The 22385-nt window shown below is 37.3% G+C and overlaps 1 protein-coding gene across 1 annotated transcript in view; it reads left to right on the top strand.

The window, feature by feature from the left end:
* Nucleotides 1-11789: 11789 nt before the first annotated feature.
* Dthd1 (death domain containing 1) overlaps nt 11790-22385 on the top strand; it is a 62322-nt gene continuing 51726 nt past the window's right edge. The window contains exons 1-4 of the mRNA XM_047567102.1: nt 11790-12060; nt 13936-14548; nt 18393-18720; nt 21181-21360. Of these exons, the coding sequence (XP_047423058.1) occupies nt 11790-12060; nt 13936-14548; nt 18393-18720; nt 21181-21360 (1392 nt within the window). The remainder of the gene's footprint in view (nt 12061-13935; nt 14549-18392; nt 18721-21180; nt 21361-22385) is intronic.

Below are 22385 nucleotides of genomic sequence, written 5' to 3'. Positions count from 1 at the left end.
TGACACACATTGCCACATGGAATTCATTTGCCTGATTATATTCTGCTTCTTTATTTTTGGATCATACAAAAGGGCATTGCCATAGCTGCTGGATTAAGTAATGACTCAGTATCTGTATTCAAGGTCATGTAAACTTGCTATCTCTTGGGACAAGGGTAAGAATTTCAACTCCAATAAAAATCCTCAAAACAACCCTATTTATTTGTGAATTGCCCTCCCATGAATCACCTCTTCCTCTCAAGAAACATACTGCAGATTCTGTGTGTGTGTGTGTGTGTGTGTGTGTGTGTGTTTTAAATTTCTGGCATTTCCCTTGCTATCTTTCCTTGAAGTGCTCCACTTTCAGAATCCCTAAGAATGTTGAGATTGGTTTCCAGGTGTCAGCTTTAGAGCTTGTTCCTGAAATGAGAGCAAGAACCTTAAAATAATTGGGAGTCTGTTTGTTTTATTTTGTTTTGTTTTTAATCTAGATTTTCCTAATGAGAATGTGTTGGAAATGCATATCTTAAAATCTTATAGCTCTCTCTCAGTTATTGAATTCATAATTGTCCATTATTTTTTACTATGTTAAGCTTTATCACTAACATTTTGAAGACTTGATGAATGAAATTGTTGCTTTTAAAGTACTCAAGGAGAGGAGTCAGTTCTTGCCATGGATGAATATTATTCATCCTGTTCATTTGAAAACAGAGAAGTCCTCTAGTAGTGAACATTCTGGTAATAAACACCAGCACCATCAGTCCCTCTTAGGACATAAATGAGATGTAGAGGAATTAACTCCTTCAAGACACAAGGAAGCAGCTCCCCATACAGAGGTACTCACTTACTGTACCATCTTGTATAGGCCAATGAATTCATTTGACATTATTGCAGAAATACAATTAAATTATTAATCCCTAAGCACTTTGTTTTCCAGGTGTTATTCTAGACTTTAAAAAAGTACAAATTTAAGAGAAAGAAGGGATTAAACACATGTGTATGGTGGCACACACCTGTAATCCCAGGTACTCAGGAGCATGAGGTGGGAAGATCACAAGTTCAAGGCCTGTCTGGGCGATTTAGCAAGACCCTGCATTCCCAAAAGAAAAGAAAAACAACTGGGATGTAGTTCAGTGGCAGAGAGCTTACCTAGTATCATGCACAAGGCCATGGGTTTCATTGCCAGCACTGGAAAAAAAAAAATTAGAATTTCTTACTCCCATCCCCATCTGGACAGACTAGTTCTCATAACACTCATTGTCCATTAGAATGTTTACTTTTAAAGCAAAATTAACATTTGCTAGAAATGACAATTTTAAAGTAATGAATGGTTTCTCCATCCAAAATATTCATCTGATTTTAAGAGCTGAATTTCAAATTTCTTTCTTTTGTAAGTAGCAGATAAGAATTAAAAACAACCCTCATCTTCTGTTGTTAGATAATACCACAGAGAGTATTTCCAACCTCAGCTTCGGCTCCTGTCTGCTGGCTAGACCTATTTAAATTACCTAACCTGTTTAATGAGCTCCAAAAATAAATATATTTTATAGAGAAAACTAAAACACACCCACTATTTACAGAGAAATGATACAGAGAGGGCAGTTCTTCAGTATATGACCCAAATAACCCAGATCAGATTTAATTCAGTATGGGAACCTGGGATTACACTGGAGTTGTTATCTGGGTCTAACATAACTGCAAAAGCATCTTTAAAAGGTATTGCAATCTTGAATCATCTGTGTCCTCACAAAGATTGAGATCTTCCTGAGAAGAAAATTAATGCATTCTTGTTCTCACTTACATCATGACAAGTTAAAAAGAAATTATTTAAATTAAATGCAGTTTCCTTGGAATTTCATAGCTAATTCTGAAATGAGAATATGAGCCAGTAAGTAATCCTGTTATTTCTGACAGTGCTCAAAATAACAGGGGAAAAAATTTCTCCCACTTCACTGTGCAGACCTAGCACACAGACTGAGAGATACCTAGAGAGGCATTTCACAGAGGCAGCAGGTTTCACCATTGAGGAGTCATTCTTAAAACATTTCTATGATGATGGTGAGGAAATTGAGACCTGCCAAGACTCTAGTGCAAATGGGTTTATCCAGGTGATTTTTGGCAGGTGATGCAAGGCAGCAAAGGAAAAAGAACAACATGGAAAGTGCTGAAAGGGAGCAGTGGGTGGGAAACGGCAAGAAAGGAGATGCCAATAATTTCATACTCTAGAGCTTGCCTGGGGCCATCCGTGGCTGTTCCTCCCACCCATCGCCACTCACTGAGATCCTGAAATGGCTCTGAACCTGGCCATAAGACCTATGGGTGGGGTAGGGGTGGAGAAGCAAATAATAATAAACAACAACATGTTTTTTGATATTGTATATTATCTATAGTGAATATAAGTAATATAAGATAGTAGATAGATCAAATGTGTCAACACTCCAAGGGAGGAGAAAATTGTAGTTCTAATTAATTTATAATGAATTTAATTTCTGAGAAAGACAATTGAAATTTCAATATGTGCAGTGTTATCCTCTTCATTATCAAGATTATCACAGGGTTCTGAAGTCTCAGCTCATCCAAATTTAGTAGAAAGAGGTCAAATATTTCGGAAAAGCAGAAAATTTGGTATCCTTTCCCCGTTTCAAGAAAGCATTTTCATGATATCAAGGGTGCAATTCATGCTGAAGAACTTCTTTGTCGCAAACTTATTTTTGCAGTGTGAGGAATAAGATTTCTGGTGACACTTCATCTTTCCAAGGACTAGGTCTTTGCAAGATATGTCTAGGGATAACATCTCTAAGAGATGTAATAGAGGAGACAGAAGAAACCTTTTGTGAAGGGGAGATTTAGAATAGATTCAGAGGAAAAGAAGGGAACGTGGAGGTGAACTTGGGGGAATATTTTAATGTGGAAACATGATGATTAGCCCTTTCTTCATCTCCTTTTTCAAAAGTTCATTCCTTCCCTTCTGTATTTCTTTCTCTGTCAGATCTAATCTCCAGCAGTCAAGCAGTGGGGAAGGCAGAGTGACACTTTCTGAGTTCTAGCGCCACAAAGTACTAGCAAGGAATTTGGCATGCCCTCTTGAAAATTTGTCACACAATATTTGGCAGAGAAGAAAACTGTCTAGTTTTCATTTCATATGAAAATTTATTTCATTGGTTTCATGTCACAGTCCCACAACTGTATAGTCATAATCTTCTCAAACACAGCAATGGCTCAATAGCAATATGCTGCAAAGCTGTAATCCAAAGCACTGGTAATTAACTTGTGAGGCCATTACTACTGATAAAAGGAGATTTTGCTAACTGAACAATCAAATACCCGTCATTACCTGTCAATTTCAGTACCGCTGCCGTCACCCTGAATAAACTATTTTCTTTATGTTGTGAATGCCAAACTTGCCAATAAGAACTTTCAATACTAAAGTTTCCATGTAGAACAAAACATCTCAGAATCAGTAACAGGTGTAGCTGGAAGGTAATGTCTCAGAAATTTGCTTAAATGCAGAGAAATAAAAACATCTTTGTCAGTAGGTCAAACCTGGTGACTTAGTTTGAGTCAATTCATTTATTTCTATACCTCATAAACATGAAAAATGAAAAACAAAGTTCAAATCTCATTCATTAAACTACTCCATTACAATTTTTATTGGTCTATAACAGTTTATAAAAAATGAGTTTTTAGCACTTCTAATTTGCATGAAAATTTTATTATTATTATTGGTGCCAGATGTTGAACCTAGGGGAGCTTAACCAATGAGCCACATCCCCAGCCCATGTTGTTTTTTTTTTTCTTCCTTCCTTCCTTCCTTTCTTTCTTTCTTTCTTTTTTTTGGGGGGCGGGGGGAGTCTTGTTAACTTGTATAGGGCCTCAATAAGTTGCTGAGGCTGGCTTTGAACTTGTAATCCTCTTGCCTCAGACTCCTGAGTCATTGGGATTACAGTTGCATGCCATCATGCTCTGCCTTGTTTTTATTATTATTATCATGATGCTAGAGATAGAACCTTGGCCTTGGATACATTAGCCAAGTACCCTACCACTGAGCTATAGCCCTAGCCCTTGTATGAAAATTATTAAGAAGGTGTTAATTGTTAGTTGCCTTTGGAGAACATATTTGGAGTCTGATTTTAATAATTGTGCCAAAAAATTGGGACTTTCATGAAACAATTGAAAATTTGAACCATGATCATGTATTTGACAATGTCAAGGAATTTTAATTTTTTTAGGGTGGGAGAATGAATTTATTTTGTTGTTGTTAAAATACGTGGATTGTTTATTTTGCTTTGCCATTGACTTCATCCCTGAAGAGTTGTTGACCTTCTGTATCTAGAACTCTGTGCTTCAGATGAGGTATTTGACACTGGGCTATTACCAGGTGGTAATTACTCTGCCTCTGTTTGAAGGTCTTGCCCAGACTACTTAGCTATTTTAAGTCTTAGTTCACTCTTGAGCACTTGCCACTGAATTCCAAGCATTTCAAAATGATAAATTATTCTTTATGAAGTCAAAGAAGTCTGTGTTAGCTGTTCTGAAGTAGCTCACTGAATGTGATATGTTATATTAACTTGAATATTGTTGCCAAAGGATCTGTAGTGAATACAACACTTGGCTCTTTCTTAATATGTGAATTCAGTTTGTACAAAAGTAGTATGTCGACATATTTTTTTAAAAAATCATCTAGTGTGTGACAACAACTTTGAAGAAAAGCAATAGATTTTTGTACCTTGACCTCCTCTCACCCCAAATACCCAAGCCTGGGTCAATGTCTTCCAAACAAAGTCCACAAGGTCCCACCCCTAATTGAGCAAATGGGAGTGACTCATTGATCTTCTCAGTTAGGGAAAACTCAGGTGGTGGGGAGCCACAGGGTTTCTGATTCAAGGGGATCTAGACTTCCTTTGGGCAATTTCGTTTCAGGGTTAATTTCCTGTTTGGAATTGGATGCTGTGTAAAAGTGAGGACAATCCTATGATTCAGTTATCTAAAGAAATCTCTATTTTCCAGTAGTGCAGAGGATTGAACCCAAGGCCTTATGCATGCTAGGCAAGTACTCTACCAGTGAACTTCTTACCCAGCCCCTCAATAAATTTTATTCATAGCAAGAGAAGACTAGAGAGAAACTCAGGATGACCTTGTTAGTCAGCAATCCTTTCAGCAGCTGGGAGAAGGGTCTGTGTGGTATTCTGGGGGCTTGGTCAATGTTCATTTGTTATCCTCATTTAGGCATGATTACAGTAGTCTTTACATTACATTGATCCATCAGGATGTTCTGTGACATCTTTATGTTCAGAAGAAGAATGTCAACACTCAAATGAAAGTGCCAGTTGGTTCCATAAGAACACCTAGGCCCAGCTGGTGTTCCTGGGGTAGTTCCTATAGATCAGGGGAGACTTTTCTCTTTTCCAGAGGTAGTTATATATTCAATTCTTTCAGTACTTACCTCCACATTCCTAAATATTAGTTTCTCTTTGTTTTTCAAATATTTGATTTGATTTTTAAAACACATGACTTCCTTCTATAAAGCAACCCTTTTAACTCTCTTATATCTACCCTACTATATATATCTCCCACATACACACCTCCTGGACCCATCCTGGTAATATATTTACATTGTAATTTTTTAAATTTTTATATATACTTTAAGTTGTTAATGGGTCTTTATTTTATTCATTTATTTATTTGCAGTGCTGAGAATCAAACACAGTGGCTCACACATGCTAGGCAAGTGCTTTACCACTAAGCTACAACCCCAACCCTTTCATTGTAATTTTTATTTTAACTAACTACAGAAACATTTTCTTTATTATGGTTATGTAAATATTATTCATAACAGAACCATACAGTATACTACAAATATATCCTTTCCTTGCAATTTAGTTTCAGCCTAGTTTGAATAAATTCTTTCATTTCAATGACTCAGTTATCAATAATCTTTCCCCCAAATTCTCTAAGGAAACAGCAAAGCTTCTCTTCAAATATTTAAGACCAATTGTTATTCCTTTCTGTATATATCTTTCTGGGCCCTACCAGTCTGGAATATCATAACCTTTAATTCTGAGAAATATGTTATTTGTTTGACAAGTTCCTTCTGTTTTCTCTTTCTATAACTCATATTAGTCAGATCATCTGACTTTGACTTTTAATTTCCTTTTTTCCCTCTGTTGTTCTGTCTCTTAATCTTTTTGTTTGACCTTTTGACAGATTTTTTAACTGCTTCTTTCTGCCCATTTACTAGTTTAAATTTTCCTGTGATAGACTGGGTGTGGTGGTGCACACCTGTAATCCCAGTATCTTGGGAGGCAGAGGAAGGAGGATCAAAAGTTCAAGGCCAGCCTCAGCAATTTAGTGCGGTTCTAAGCAACTTAGTGAGACCCTGTCTCAAAAAAGAAAATAAGTAAAGGACAGGGGACTTAGCTGAGTGGCAAAGCACCCCTGAAATCAATCCTCAGTGTAAAAAAATCTTTTTTTATGTGAATATATTTGAATTTCTGAGAGTTATTTCTCTTTGGTTGAATATTCCCTTTTTAAGAAAAGTTCTTGTTTTATGGGTACATTTCCTGGTCTTATCCTAGATTCTGAAAGAAGTAATTATAAATGTGTTTGGTGTTTTCTTCTCTTCCTTGTGTGGGCTTTTTTAAAAAAATATATTATTATTGTTGTTTTTTGTTTTGTTTTGTTTTGTTTTGGTTTGGTTTGGTTTTGGTTTTTCCCAAGTATTTTATTTGGGTTTGTTAGCTTTGGTCTTTAGCTTTTTGCTGGAGGCATTTTCAAACGTCTGGCCTCTTGGGCTGTTACTCCATACTTAAAGGTGAGACATGATGAACATTGTTTAGAAACTTTGTGCATACATGGGGGTTCATGAGTAGGAGTTTCATTGTGGAGCAGTTGGCAGGGGCAGGGCAGGCTGTGAGGGACCGGGAATCAGAGGAGGGACACTAAATGACTCACTACCAGTTAGTTACAGTGTTTGGTTTCTCCAGAGAGGAAGTCACCAATTTTATGCCGAGGATGTTATGCTTGTCAGCCTGTGTTCTTAGAGCTAAGCTGAAGAGCAGAGGGAAATCTCATTGGACTTAGGAGGCTACAACAAGAGGACCACCAAGTTCAAGGCCAACCTGGGCAACTTAGCAAGACCTTGTGCGAAATTAAAAAAAAAAAGAAAAGAAAGAAAGGACTAAAGATATGGCTCATTGGTTAAGTACCCCTGGGTTCAAGTTCTAGTACCAGTAAAACAAATAAATATATAGATAAATAAATAAATAGTGAAAAATAAAATTGTAGATACAATGCTTAGAGTTAACATGGTCCTTCTGTTCCTTTCTCCATTCAGCTTAAGTCATGGACCTTTCTGCTTCGATTTCCTCATAGAGAAAAATCTCAAAGCTTCAGTGCATGGGAGAGAGAATTGCCTAGCTATTTGGGGCAAAGGACAGGGACATAGAAATCTACTGCTCCTCATGGTTTAGATGTGAAGTGTCCCCAAAAGGTCACATGTGAGACAATGGAGGAAGGTTCAGAGGAAAAATGATTGGGTTGTAAGAGTCTTAACCTAATCAGTGAATTAATCCCTTATGGGATTCACTGAAGTGGTAAGGTGTGGCTGGAGGAGGTGGGAATGGGGTATGGCTTTGGAGTATATAATTTGTATCTGAAGAGCAGAGTCTCTGCTTCCTGATGATGTGAGCCCTTCCCTCTATCACATTCTTCAGGCATGATGTTCTGCTTCACCTCAAGCCAAGGAATGGAACCAGCCTTCCATGGACCAAGACCTCAGAAACCATGAGCCCTCAAATAAACTTTCCTCCTTTTAAATTGTTCTGGTCAGATCTTTTAGTTGCAGCAACGAAACAGCTGACTAAAACAGCTCCCAAAACAGTCACAAGGAAAACTTCCTTTTATAGCTTCACGTTCACTCTCGCACTCAGAGTTGGTGGGTATTTCCAAGTGCTGGAATCGTCTGAGGTTCTGATAAGAACTGTCTCTCCGCCCCCCCATCATTTATATGCTTAGCCATCAACTGTCCTTGTCGATCAACTCATTTACCATTTGTCCATGTAATTTTGATCTTCTAGGAGTCTGTTGACATCTTTGGTCTGTCATCACCCATTCTCTTTGTCATTTGGAGTTTACATATTGTTTTATAGATTGTTTACATATTTTTCACTGGTGTCTTAGGAGGAAGCAGATAAAATACATATAGAGCCTACATTTGAACCAGAAATGTTAGCTTTGATTTTTACCATTGGCTCCTTTAAAACACTTAATAACTGGTAAGCACTTTGAAAATTCTTATATTTCATTTGCATTTTTCTGGTGCACTAAGTTATTGGGGGGAAAACGAAAGCAAGACAAAAAAAAAAATTCCTTTTCCTTCTTCTTCTACCCTTCTTCCAGTTGTATGAGACTGTATTCAGACAACAGATAGACATTCACTAAGAATTTTAAAATGAGGCAAAATTATTCTGGGCTTCCTACAGAAAATCTTTGATGTAACCAACTACAGAAGAAAATGGCAAACATCAGATAAGAGAATAAATACCGTAGACTCATAGTCACAGTACCTCAAGCATGCATAACTCTCTTGATTATGTTGGATCTATCCACCAGTATCTGCCACAAAATCCATGAAAACAGCACACTTTAGTAGGCCCAAAACTTTATTATCTTCATCACCTGTCTAGCATCAATAGGTGGTCCAGTCTACTGCACAGTTGCATTTCCTCAGACAGTAAAGTAGTGACTACCCTGCCTACCTAAATTTTATCTTCAGCACATTTTGATGCTTTTGATGTAAAGAAATACTATTGTCTTTTCAACAACATAATATTTGGTATGAGTTCAAGACTGTTTTCTAACATCTTTAACGTCAGTGGAAACACAGAATTTTCAGTAAGAAAGTAAAAGGAATCATGACTGGCAGCCACAGTGAAGATGCTAATCAAATATTAAAACCATCCAGATGAACTTGTGCAGTTAACTCGCAAGTGTCAGTTCTTCCTGTGGTTAGTGACATCAATTAATTGAAAATGAGATGCAGGAACATGCGGATGCTTGTTTTAACAAGTCAAAGCAGTGTGACTTGTGGTAGGTCTCACTTTGCAAATATTACATGTTCTTAAGCTAGACAGAACAAGTTGAGGCTTGTGCACAGCAAACATTATTGAGGCTGAGAAGAAAGGTCATGGGTTTTTGTTCACTCTTTTTTTTTTTTCCTCTCTGGGAAAGGATTTTCCCCCATGTCTATGAGGAAATGAATGTAGATTTGTCCAGTGATCTGGCATTTCTTTATCAGTTTCATTCAACACTTAAAAATAGACATGGCATAAATTCTTTGATCTTCTCTACTTCCAGGAATTCATTCACCACCTATTTACTGAAGATATTCAAATATGGCAATATTCTGACTTTTCATCTAAAAGCACATTGTAAAGGATTGTTCTGGACTATCTGAATCTCGACAAATCCAAAGTTAATCATATTATCTGCCCATTAATCCCAATGTTCCTCCTAAATCCCTGAATGGATTTACCATCTACAGAGTTCCCTAAACTAAAAATTTTAGTTATATGCCACCACCAAGCAAATTCTTTTACCAGTGATCAAGAAATATTTCTAAAATAAGTGAATGAATGGGTTCTCAATGCTTTCTATTCCTCTCCTTCTACCTGACAGTTGGAAATTCTGTCCACTCCACTTCAACTCACTGGTAAGGCATCTCCTTGCCTGTCTAGAGGTCCTCCCCATTCTTCTGCCTCTGATATCTAAGCCATGGGCTTCCCTGCATCACAGATTTAGTCATAGTGTAGCCTTGTTTGAAACTATTTCCTCTCTTCCATCTGCAAAATAAAATCCTAACTTCTCTCCCTGACTCTCTGTCCTTCTTCTTGCTACTTCACCTGACTCACAAACCAAACCTTCCTCTGAAGCCACTCTTTGCCTTCTGTGATCCCGCTGTGCAATTTTCTGCACCGGAGCCTTGATCACATTGTCTCCTGTACTGCAGTGTCCCCTCCCTGTGTTCTCTCGCCTGCTCAAATCCTTCAAACATCTAAGTCTCTAATCAAAATTAATATTTTACTCCTAAAATTTTTTTATACTTTTTGTTCATACTTCTGCTCTAGCTCTCAACAATCTAAGCTGTATTGTAATAATCTGTTCATAAAGCTATTTCTCTCTGAAGTTCCCCTACCCCAGCACTTAAATAGTGCTTGGCCCAGTGTAAATGCAATGGAAGGTTTTCAGAATTGGCACTGAATTAAAGCCATATGTATATTATTTTGGGAATTACACATATGTTTCAGGAGTTAGAGAAAATAAACTAAAATGGAACCAGAAAGTCTTTAATATTGAGAAGAGCCTGAAAATATTTTAAAAATGTGATCCATGATGTGATATGGATTCATATTTCAAAAAAGCTTCCTTTCTCCGTGAACAGAAGGTCATATTTCCAAAAAGGTTCCTTTCTCAGTGAAGAGAAGGTCACTGCAAAGCAAGATGGTCAGAAGAGACTCTTTTCTGAAGCCACAAGTCCCCGTCCTGCTCCTCGACTCCCCCGTTAGATTCTTGGGCCCAGGTCTGTGGCTTTTATTCTTGTCTTTTTCCCTCAGCTTGTTTTTCCCATCTCGTCTTGCAGGTGTCATGGGTGTGACTTTAAGAGCCCCAGTGCTTAAGATGAGATAATGTGCTGCCCCCGGGAGGGAAACATTCCAGGTCCCCTTTGGAAAGTTTTCATTTCACCCCAGTACAACAGTGGGAACAGAAGCCTCGCTGGAATGTACCACTCTGTCCCTTTGGTGTATGTTCTCCCTTCTTCAGGGAGAGGGCTGGAGAGCCAGAAGCAGGTTGTTCTGGTGCACACTCTCTGGGGGTCCCTTCATTGGAGTCCTGTACCGCAGTGGCCCCGCGTGCAATATGCCCATTGATCGGGCAGCAGTGATGAGAGCTTGCAGAAGCTGTATTTTAATTATATATGGCAAAGACTCCTTGCTCATTCAGAGAAAGCCACTCTTCAGGTTCGCCTTCTTTTAGTGAGGAGGTATTTCCCAATTAAAGGAAAATTATCAAGGAGTAAAAAGGCTAAGTTCCTATCTCAATCTCGCTACCAACTTACCATATAAGAGAAAACTAATTATACTTACCTAAACAATGGCAGTAGAATCTGCTTCAGCAGAATTTTTTTTTCTTTGAACTCTTTACTATAAAATACTATACAAATATACTAATTGTAAACTGTAAGGACCCATATGTAACCATATCCAGTTTTGACAACCATCAATTTTTATAACTGATCTTATTTTATCTATATTCCATTTCTATACTTTGTTTTGAAGCAAACCAAACATCATATTTCTTTCATTCACAAGTATTTTTAAGGATGTATACATGAATTTTGTTAGCAATATTATTGCTAATAAAATTGTTTACCTTTGTTTGACAAATTTCTCCTTTTATCTGGAATCCATATTTTGTTGTCTCGAGATCTGATAAGAATTGGGACTTCAATAGTATGTTGAATTTGCAAAACTGAGCTGGAGAGTTGGATTGTGTGAACTAGTTCTATCCCTGTGATTAATCTATTCTGTACATAATAGCACCAGGGTTCAGGAACGCCTCTCCTGTGGTCACCTAGTAACTTCTCACTGGTCAACAACAAGCTGAATAAACTATTATGTTGCAGGAAAGTGCTTGGCTAGCTGACTTGGATCCTCTCCTAGATTTTAGGAGAAATAACCATCACCAAGTTTGAATTAGCTAAACCTTTAGGCTTTGCTGGCAGGAAAGAGGCAATATTATTTTTGGAGCACAAAATGGATACAGAAGACTTGGGCTCAGGTAAACTAGGCCAAATATTGAAGCAGATTTGGAGACAAAACCAAATGCTAAAGCAGGCGCTCTTGGGTGATAACTTTTGCGAAGGGGCTGGGGCGGCCACCTGGATGGCCACAGTGGTCTTTCTGGGTCAGGAGCTCAGTGGTGCTCTTCATCAACTATTGGAGCACACTGCAGGGACCCTGCATTCCACCTCCCAGCAGCTGTATGTGCTGCTTGACAAGGAGAACCCATGTATCTGGAGGCAAGGTAAGTATCTTTTTGGTGTATTCCTTTCTCCAAGAAATATTGTCAGGGCAATATCTAAAAGATGCTACAGGCAGACTAACAAGCCTATGGTGGAGTCTCTGTTTATAAGAAACTGGTAATATAATAGGGGCAATATGGTAAGACAAATGTACAATAATGCAAGGGACTGGGAAGCTGGTCCCACTAGGGAAAGAGGACTGACGTCTTATATCTTCAGAATCAGACAGGATCCTATTTTTAGAGTGGGGATTTAAAATTTAGAATTTTGCCAGAAAATTCTATTTGAATTGATACTTAAGTAATGGATTTAGGCAGTTAGAAATTTGAGAGTCTTGAGGTATTATTAGCAGGACATTAGAGGTAGGGAACTATAGGCCTAGTTTGTGGCAGAGAAAGCATTTTTTCTATATTGGAATATGACATTCTATTTCTAGAGTCATTTGAGCCAGGATCACTAACTATAAATGCACTTGGAGGATTGGGGTAACCTAGAATAGGAAACAGGATCCTCCACACCTATGGGGCAAGTTCTTGGGAAAAGGCCCAATTATAGATGCTGAAACATGCAGTGAGGCATGAATAATGTGGCATGTGATGAATAAGGTCTTAGACAACGACAGTTTCTCTACCTAAGAATATAGGTGGCATCCTGAAGTCCAGCTCTAAATAATAGTGCAAAGGTAAGGGCTCAAGCTCGATCCACCAGGAATGCAGGGTAAATATTACTAAACTCAACCTAGAGGATAAATAGTGGGCATCAAAGAAATCTGCCAAAGGCAGCAGGACCCAGGAGCTGTCAGTTGAAGCTCATGACAAGGTCTCCACTGTCTCTGGAGAACATCAAACGTGGTCTTGGGCAATGTCAAGACAAGTCCTCAGCTACCAGAAAACAGGGAGTCCAAAATAAAGACAGGGTCTCAGGCAAAAGACAAAGAATAAGTTGTCATAACTGGAACCCAAAGTTAAGCCTAGACTAGTGAAGGGATGATTTGGTGATGATCCTGAAAACACTGAACTGTGGGCCCTTAAATCACAAATCCCTTAGCTCAAAATTGAATTCTAAAGACCAGTGAGATGCTAAGTATGCTAGCAATCATCAGGTGACCCTTGTCTGTTGCAAGAAGAGGGATACACAGATAGGAGAATGGTATGAAAGGGGAGTGGAGTGACAGATAGCATCCGATCAGGTCCTAACAAGGGTTTACACTGAAGTGAAGAGGCCGGACTTAATTGAGCAGCCCTTGATCAGACACCATAGGTTCCTATCAGAGAACTGGTATGAATAGAGGTGTTCTTTGAAAGACCAGTTTGAAAATTTCTAATGATCACAGATCCAGAAGGAGGAATAGTATAAACGTAATCCAATTCTCATAGGAGAAAACAGCCTCCCCCCCCCCCCACTCTATCAGCAGAGATAACATAGCTTTAGCATTTCTGCTCTCCAGGCTTCATCCAAAACTAGCTTCAACTAGTTTTAGGCTCAGCATTTTATATGAATAATTGATTAACTGTAGTACCTTTAGAGGCAAAGGAACAAATCTCAAAATCATACCAAAACAGGAATGATTGAGGGAAATGACGACTTCAATTCTTATCTGGGAGAAGGAGATCACGATAATTGTTTTCAAAATTCAAAGCATTTTATTGAGCAAGAGGGATTAGATGTACTCTTTTGTACTATGTTCAAAAGTAGTTCATTTCTAGTTCCTATAAGTGTTTAAAGTGTCACTTGTGTAAATCATCCTTTCTTCAGGAGGTTGGCTTAAGTACCCAGTGAGGGTCTTGGTAGGTTTCTAAGATTTTCTCACCATATCTCATTGGAGAAGCATAATTTGGTTTAGTTTTGTATTTATTCTTGTGTGTGTGTCTGTGCAGAAATTATTACTTTCATAGAATGCCTCATGAAAATGAAGGAACATTTGGGGAACACTGCTATGCTTCTAAAGAAAGAAGAAAAGGAGATGTGTAATTTATGCAGGATGCATGATGAACATACTCCACAGCGGACAATGACCACCATTCACAACACCAAAGCAACAGACATTGCTGCAGGAGGGGAACTAAATGTCATAGAAACAGCTACTGTTTCCCCTACAAATGGGGAGGAAAGCCATTACACAAATCAGGTCCAGTTAAAAGAAAATAAAACACATGTAAATTCTGAATTAGTGGAAAGAGAAAACAATGTGTCATTGAATGGAAATGTAACAGGGCAAGAAGAGTCACAGAACACCATGTTCCCAGATAATGTAGAAAATGAAGATGATAAACAAATAGAACACGTGACTGCTGAGAACATAAATGGAAACAAGGAGGAGATTCATGACATAATCCAGATAACAAAAAGAGAAATTCAAGGGACCTCAGAAAGCCAAAGAGAAGAGATTACCACATCCTCAACAACATGGGATATCTCCAATAAAGTTGTGAATAATCTTCCCAGTGATTCAGAGAGTCTAAAGCAAAAGAGTAGCATAATGGAAAAGGAGTAAGTAAATACAATGAGAGATGTGCCCATATATGTCTACTAGTTTGTGTGTTTCTGTAGTTAGGGAATGTCTTCGTCCATTTGGGTTGCTATAACAAAATGCCATGAAGTGGTACCTTTTAAACAACATAAATTGATTTCACACAGTTCTGAAGGCTGAGAGGAGAGAGAAGGTTGGCAGATTCAGTGTCTAGTGAGGGCTTTCTGGTTCATAGTTGGTGCCTTCTTGCTGTGTCTGCACATGGTGGAAGGGGTGGAAATGCTTTCTTGGGCCTGTTTTATTAAGGCACAAATTCCATTCATCAGGACTCTACTTTCAGGACCTAAGCATTTTTCAAAAGGCCCACCATCTGACACCATCGCCTTGGTTGTTAGGATTTAAACATATGAATTTTGGGAGAACACAAGCATTGGGACCATACCAACATGTGATATTTATGGATGAGTATTTTATATTTCCATGTCATTTCTCTGACAGATATCGTAAGTCAGTAATTCAGGTTAAATTACCCGCTTAGAAATCTGTGTGGCTGCCATTACTTACATTATTTGTTTCTTATAGTTTTAGAAAACAAATGTATTAACTGTTTCTTTAAAGTAAAAACGGATGAACTAGATGAGAAAGTAGTAAAAAACAATTGTTCAAATCACTACTTCTTGAATTATAAGAAAAAAAGTAGAAGATTGCAGAATGTTAAAAAAAAAAAAAGAGGACATTTTCTATCTTCAAAATCACCATGAGTTTCTAACCTGTGTCTTCTGAGATCTGGAGACTCATGGATAAGCCTTGGGAGGTTCTTAAGTTTGATTGTGTATGTTCATGCCAATTTCATCCCCTTGGAAATTTTTAAAGAGTTCTCATCATACTCTCTAAATGTCCATGACTTAAGAAAAAGGGAGAAAGAGTTATGAATCCAATGGACTTCATGAATTATAGCCCCTGCATATGATTATAATAATCCTGTATTTGTCTAGATAGAATAAAATATCCACAAACCATATTTTCCCAGATACACATAACCCCTAGAAGCAATGGGGGGACCACTTGTTTTGGGAATTGGATAGACTTAATTTTTATTTATTTATTTATTTTTATGCACTATTTCTGTGACCCTGAGCGATTTGCTTCATTCTTGGTCTCATTTTTCTTGTTTGTAGAAATAATATACACTTCCTGGGTATATTTGGTAAGGTCAGAGGAGAAAATCATGGAAAGGGCCCAGCACTGTACCACTCTACAGGTGTTTGTGCCCAGCTACCTCACTTTCCCTACCTCCTCTTCCTCACCACCACTCCTCACCTACCCCTCCACATCACTGCCATGATATGTTGATGCTTTTTCAGATAAATTTACAGTGCCATTTCCAGGACAACATCACTAACAGAGTTGGGAATCTTTGCAAGTCCATTTGCTCATGTTGTGACCTTAGTTATCTATGAAACGAAGAAGTTGGGCTAGTTTTGCTGTGATGTCTCCACAGTAAGTCTCTAATGAATTGTATGGATGACTCTTTCAATGCATGAAGGCCCTCCACAGTGTGTAAGAATGACTGCCCCTGCAAACCAACTGCTAAATTTTCAGTATGTGGTTACCCATCTCTGTTGAGAAAAACATCGACACTTCATATCCTCACATTCAGAAATGATTCAAAACATCGGTTAGTGAGTCATAGGCCTGAACCACTCCCTCTCCTTTAGGTGTTTCTGGGTTAGCGATTTCCTCTTTGTGGCATCCAAATCATTTGTGCTTGACTTGCATGTTTAAGAAGATGACTATTCATCCCAGTTCCCCAGGCTAGGAAGCCATCATGCCACATAAAAGACAAATGTCATAAACAAAACCTTGCTCAGAATCTGCTGTGGTTTCCCTATGGTTAGCTTTCCAGAAGAACCCTGTTTCCTTCAGTGTAGCTGTCCTGGTGTGTACCCAAAAGAGAAATAAGACTGGAATAAACCAACATGATTATTTTAGTGAGTAGACTAGATAATATTTTATTTGGGTTGAGGAGAATAGAAGCATTTATAAGTCTCCTCATCCTCCTCCATCTGTCAATTGGAAACTATAGCTCCTGGAAGAACAGTGCATTGAGATAGTTTCCAGACACAGAGGCGGGTCAATCCTGAAGTTACAGGAAGCTGGGGTCACTGTATCCTCAGTTGGATGACGTTCATTTTCTGAATTACCATCATCACTATTACTAGAGAATACTCTAGCAGACCAATGTTCTGTGTGATTTTCTTTGTTCCTTCTCACTTTGAGTTCAGAATATAAATAAATGACCCTCTCTGCAATATCAGCATCAGATTTCTGTGTTAAAGTGCCCTTTAAAATTCTATATACCAGGGGCTGGGGAGATAGCTCAGTTGGTAGAGAGCTTGCCTTGTAAGCACAAGGCCCTAAGTTCGATCCCCAGTACCCAAAAAAAAAAAAAAAAAATTCTATATACCAAAAATTGAAAAACAGGTAAAACCAGATTATTTTGTAACTGGAAAATAATGCTGTGCTATATATAGATCCTATTATTTCTCTCTACTGTTATTGTGTTTCAATAATTTCCTTCGTATGAAATGAGAAATAGAAGAAGAAGAGAAACTCAAGTTGGTAGTTTTAATAGAGACCTAACAGTTACTGAGCATCCAGCTTATGCTAACTCATTACTATAAGAAGTTTAGATGTTTTATCTTAGTCAGTCTTCATAACACATGATTATGGATGAAGTAATCAGTACTTTGGAATCTGAGTTTGAGTTTTTGTGTTAAAGATGGATGGAGTCAATTACTGGTTCTAAAATTTACAACTTGTGAGATTTGTAGCAAGGTAAATTTTCTTTCTTTTCTTCCTTTCTTCTCCCTCTCCCCTTTCTTCCTTTCTTTTTTTTCTTCCCACTTCCATCTCTCTCTGGCGGTGGTGGGGATGAAACCCAGGGTCTCAGGTACAGGAGGCAAGCACTCTACACTGAACTATATCCCCAGTCCTGTGGTAGGTGTAATAAGCCTGTTTTCTTGTCTGTAAAATGGTGATGATAGTAGTGCCTGCCTGACCCAATAGTTGTGAAGATTGAATGAAATTATGTAGACCTAAAACCTGGTCCACAGAAAACATTAAACTTTAGCTATTTTAATTATAATTACTGATGTCTATGGTCCAACTAATAGAAAGTGACAGATTTCAAATTTGAGTTAGAATCTACAAGGTCTTAAAAATCTTTGGTAATGATAATAGTTAAAATTAAGAAAAAAGTGTCAAATTAAGTTTTTGGAATTTATTTGGGAATTATAAATAATCTGTTCCTAATTACTGTGATTAATTGTGAATTCCATCTTCTGTACCTAAGTCTTTCTTAAAAATACAGTACACATCACTATTTGATCTAGTGTGTTTACACAATTTTAATACCTTGTGTTCAAGTACTCCCTCACCTCATAATGTAGAAAACCATTTAGTAATTAGTTCTTGGTCCATCAAGAAGCATCAGCAATCTTCACATTCTTATTATGGAGTGAACAATACTGAGGAATAAATCAATCAAATAATAATAGTAGTCACATTAATAAATAATAATTATGGCTAACATATAGTATAATGCCTACTTTCAAATTACTTAATATTTAATAGGTCACTTAATCCACAGCTTTCCTATGAGGTAAAAATCATTTAATACTACTTTGTAGTTAAGGAAACTGGAATAGGCAGGTTGAATACCTCTCCCAAGGTTACAGAGTTTATAAGGAGAACTGAGGTTCATGCCAAGGCAATGTATTCTAGAGTTTGTGCCCTTCTGCAGAAAGCTACAAAGTACATAAATAAAATTACTGGAAAAATGACGTTTTGTTGTTTCTGCAGGTACCTTTTGCTGAATGAGGAGTCTGACCCCCAAGTGTCTTGTTACATTACAGCACCATCACCTGTCCTACAGCAGCTAGAGTGCCGGATAGTTAACAGCATGAGTTGCTTAATAGTGAGTGATAATGAAGAGCTGGTCAGCAATGTCATCTCTATTGAATGCTCGGATAAGGAAGAGAGAATTCCATTTCCAATATGCATTGCAATTCCATTTACTGCACGTTACAGGGGAAATTACAGAGACATCATGGTGAAAGTGTCTGACATAAACCTTCAATCAAGTTACCTAACCCCAAATTCACTAGAAGGAATGAGAGGAAGTTACAAGGTCAGTAAATCCTTGGCTACCTTTGCATTTGCTGTGTGGCAGACTAACAGATCTTGTAGTGTAGATATAGTTGCTCCATTGGTAACAAAGTGTGAATAGGTTTGTGCCAGTACATTTATTTATTTATTTTTTTGCAATCTATAAGGATCAGAGAGCAGAAATGACTTGCCAGTGTCAGGAATTGAGAACTTGGGTATAGGACTCAGCAAATATTATTTTTTCACCTGGGAAACAAAAGCAACATCATGGCTTAATTAGCTTCATACTTTAGTCTAGCTTTAGAACAGCATATCTTATGTGTTAGACTCATCTAAATTTAAGAGTGTTAAAATCCTCATGTGATAGTGGCTTTATTTTTATCATTCATAGCTTGGAAAATATGTAAAAAATGAAAAATTGGGTGTGTGTGCTTGTGTGTGTGCATACCTTGACCTAGTAATTAAGTCTATAAATGGAATTTAGCCTGTACATGGAAGATAGTATACGTGGTAATCAGAATTTGTACAGAGAGGGAAGATTGGTGGGGTTTGAAATCTGGTTCCAACACTTTCTGGCAACTTAAACTTGTGTAGATTGAAAAACCTTCCTGTGACTTAGTTTCTTAATCTGAAAAATGAACACAATAATAGTGTTCACCTGACAAGGTTGTAAGTATTAAGTAGATAACACACTTAAAGGATAAGGGGAAACCTATAAACACATGCTACTTGTTAATTATCATTTTTCATTATTGAATTCACTGTAATAACTCTGAAACTCTCTATGGTCCCAAATTCATATGTTGCAAGGAAAGAATATACATAATTATTAAATTTAGTTCCATAGAATTGATAGGGACTAATATTTGAGGTTCTTCTATGGACCATATACTTTTTTTAACCTATTACAATATTTACCTTTTCCACTTTTATGTTAAGTTTTCTTATGGGATGATAGGACAGGGAATACATGTCAAGAATCTTTATAATACTTATCTACCTTTTCTGATTTTGGTCTTTCCAAATGACAAACAAGATTATGCAATTGAATAAGCAAACAAAGTCTATTCTAATCAGTCTTTCCAATTCATTTCAACTAACACACTTTATATTTAGTCTAGCAAGTGATTAAGTATAAAAGTCTGATCCACATTGCCCTTTATTAGACTTTTTAATTTAGCCAGTCTGTGTGACTGTCACAGTAAAGTAAAACCTGTTCCCAGCACGTGTGCTTTCCACAAAATGGGTTTGAAAGGTGTTCAGTATATGAATGATCAAAGCAAAAGAAAAAGAGAATCATTGTCTATCATGAAAAATAAAACCATATACTTTTCTTTTTATAGTATTCTTATGGTAGCTTTCCCTAATTTTAGCCTAAGAAAACTTAAATCCTGGATTCTTTCCAGATTTTTCTGTGGGTCCTATGACATTTAAAGATTCTCATTCCTAAAACCCCTTTTTGTTGCCCAGTATCTGCCAAATGTATTCTCCATGCATGGTGGCCTCCTTTGGTTTCCAGGAGACTTTTCTTTCCTATTTCTCACTATTTTCCCTCTGGCCAGTTGAGAACATTCATGCCTTGAATTTTCCCAACAACAAATTCATGCAGTGATATTGTGAAATCTCTTCCTCAGTCAGCTTTCAAATGATAGATTATTTTCCATTGTGATTGTCCTTGAAATGTTTGTGTGTGTGTGTGTGCATGATTATCCACTCACGCTAGGGCGGAGTCCGGCTGGTGTTTGGGCAAGCATGAATAGACCGAATTACTTCTAAGTCTGCCTCCTCATTTTAAGCTTTGGAGATTATATGAGTAGGTCATTTCGTGTTCATTTATGTACTCAGTTCTTTTTTGTGTGATATAAAAAGCTTGAATATGTGCCTGCATACATGATTACACATTTGAATGTCACTACATAAAAAAGAAAGGCAAATTGTATCTTTCTACAGTCATCTCTTCCCATGCACAGGGAGAAATAGAGAAAATGACTTAATTTTGGCACCCTAAAAGATTGTGAGCTGTCAGAAGGAAGAATTTGATAACAATACAGGTGCTCCAGCATTTGAATAAACTACCCAAATAATGAAATTCTACCCCTCGACAGTGTTGAATGTTCTGGATAATAAAGACCTGTATTTAAAATCCATTCTGGTAAAGGAGACTAGAATTCCAGAAGCAATTAATATTTGTGAGAACACTGAATATGATCACCTCTCATACATCTACATGTGGGAGGATTTAATTTTAAAAATACACGTACCTTCTTTTTTTGTGTGTCGTGCAAACCTGAATCAGAGAAACTTTTAGTTAGTTTTTTGAACTTGATCTCATGAAGGACCCATTTCCAGTTAATGGGGTCATTCCAAATCCTGGTAATCATATTGACAGCGTATGGGTTTTTTGGAGAGTTCACAGCGTATGGACAGCATGTACTTCCCCAGACAGAGCTATAGTTTGTTTTAATGCCTATAATCCACACAGGGAACCTGCGCGGCTGTGAAAGTTTACAAGTTGGGTATCTTTTCAGTTGTGTCTTGTTTAAAGAGAGAGTCCTTTACAGTAACAAAGAAAGGCCTCACTGTGAAGTCAAGCGTGGATTCCCGAATATCCTTCAGTTACCCGCCAGGAGTTTTCAGCTCATCAGTGCTGGTACAATTAAAGGTAAATATTAGAAATTGATTAGCTCCTTCTCCTAGCTCTCCTGGCCCTAAAGAATGAACAAGATGCAAATATTTCATGTAACAATAAATGGATTTTTCTTTTATACTTTTTACGAACTAGCATGAAGTGATGTCAGTGAATTGATGATTTTAAGCATGTCGAATTTCACTCCCAAACAAAACCATGCCATGTTTGAAAGACCTTCCCAGCTGATCTTTTGCTCGGTTTTGTCTTTTATATCAACAAACACAGTGTTGAGTATCTATTAAACAATTGATGACAGATTTGGGGACACTTACATAACTCAAGATTTGATCTGAGAGGTTGGCAAAAAAACAGCTAATCAATCCAAATATTTATTATGACTTTGACTTTATTTAATTATGAAGCATTAGCCTTTTGCAATCAGGATGTAACATACACGAACACTATCTTCAAAAGTGTATAATGATGTATCAGCATAACTTTTAAAAGATTTATTTCTTCAATATTTCCTTTCTAGCCTCAACTCTTCCCCGTTTTTTCTCCCAATTATTATCCTAAGTACTAAGTGAGGCAGAAAGATTGGAGGAAAACATAATATGAATATTTTATTCATATTTTCCACAAATTTTGAAATTATGTTAGCTATTTTTATGATTAACCATTCTTATGTGAGGAAACACTTAAGTAAATATAGTCTTGTTTATCCAGTTTCTAAAGATCACTTGACTTAACAATAGTTATAATTAGAAATTATATAAAATGTCTCTTTTGTTTTCTAGGTCATTTTGTTGCCTACAATTTAGAGTGCTTCTCAGTTATTTATAACACAGTACAGGGAACCCAGATTTCAGAAGGACTTTATAAACAAGGATACAGAGGCAGTTCTCTAATATAAACAGTGTTGTTTCCAGTCCACAATGTACACAGTGAAGCACAAACCTATGTCCTGTCAAATTTTAAGAAAATGGCTTAGGAATTATATTTTGCAATATTTGCTAATATTTTATATCTTTTGCTAATGGTGATTTTCCTTTGTTTAG

This window comes from Sciurus carolinensis, chromosome 10 (genome assembly GCF_902686445.1).
Source record: "Sciurus carolinensis chromosome 10, mSciCar1.2, whole genome shotgun sequence".
NCBI lineage: Eukaryota > Metazoa > Chordata > Mammalia > Rodentia > Sciuridae > Sciurus > Sciurus carolinensis.
This window is presented reverse-complemented; position numbering and strand designations above follow the sequence as displayed.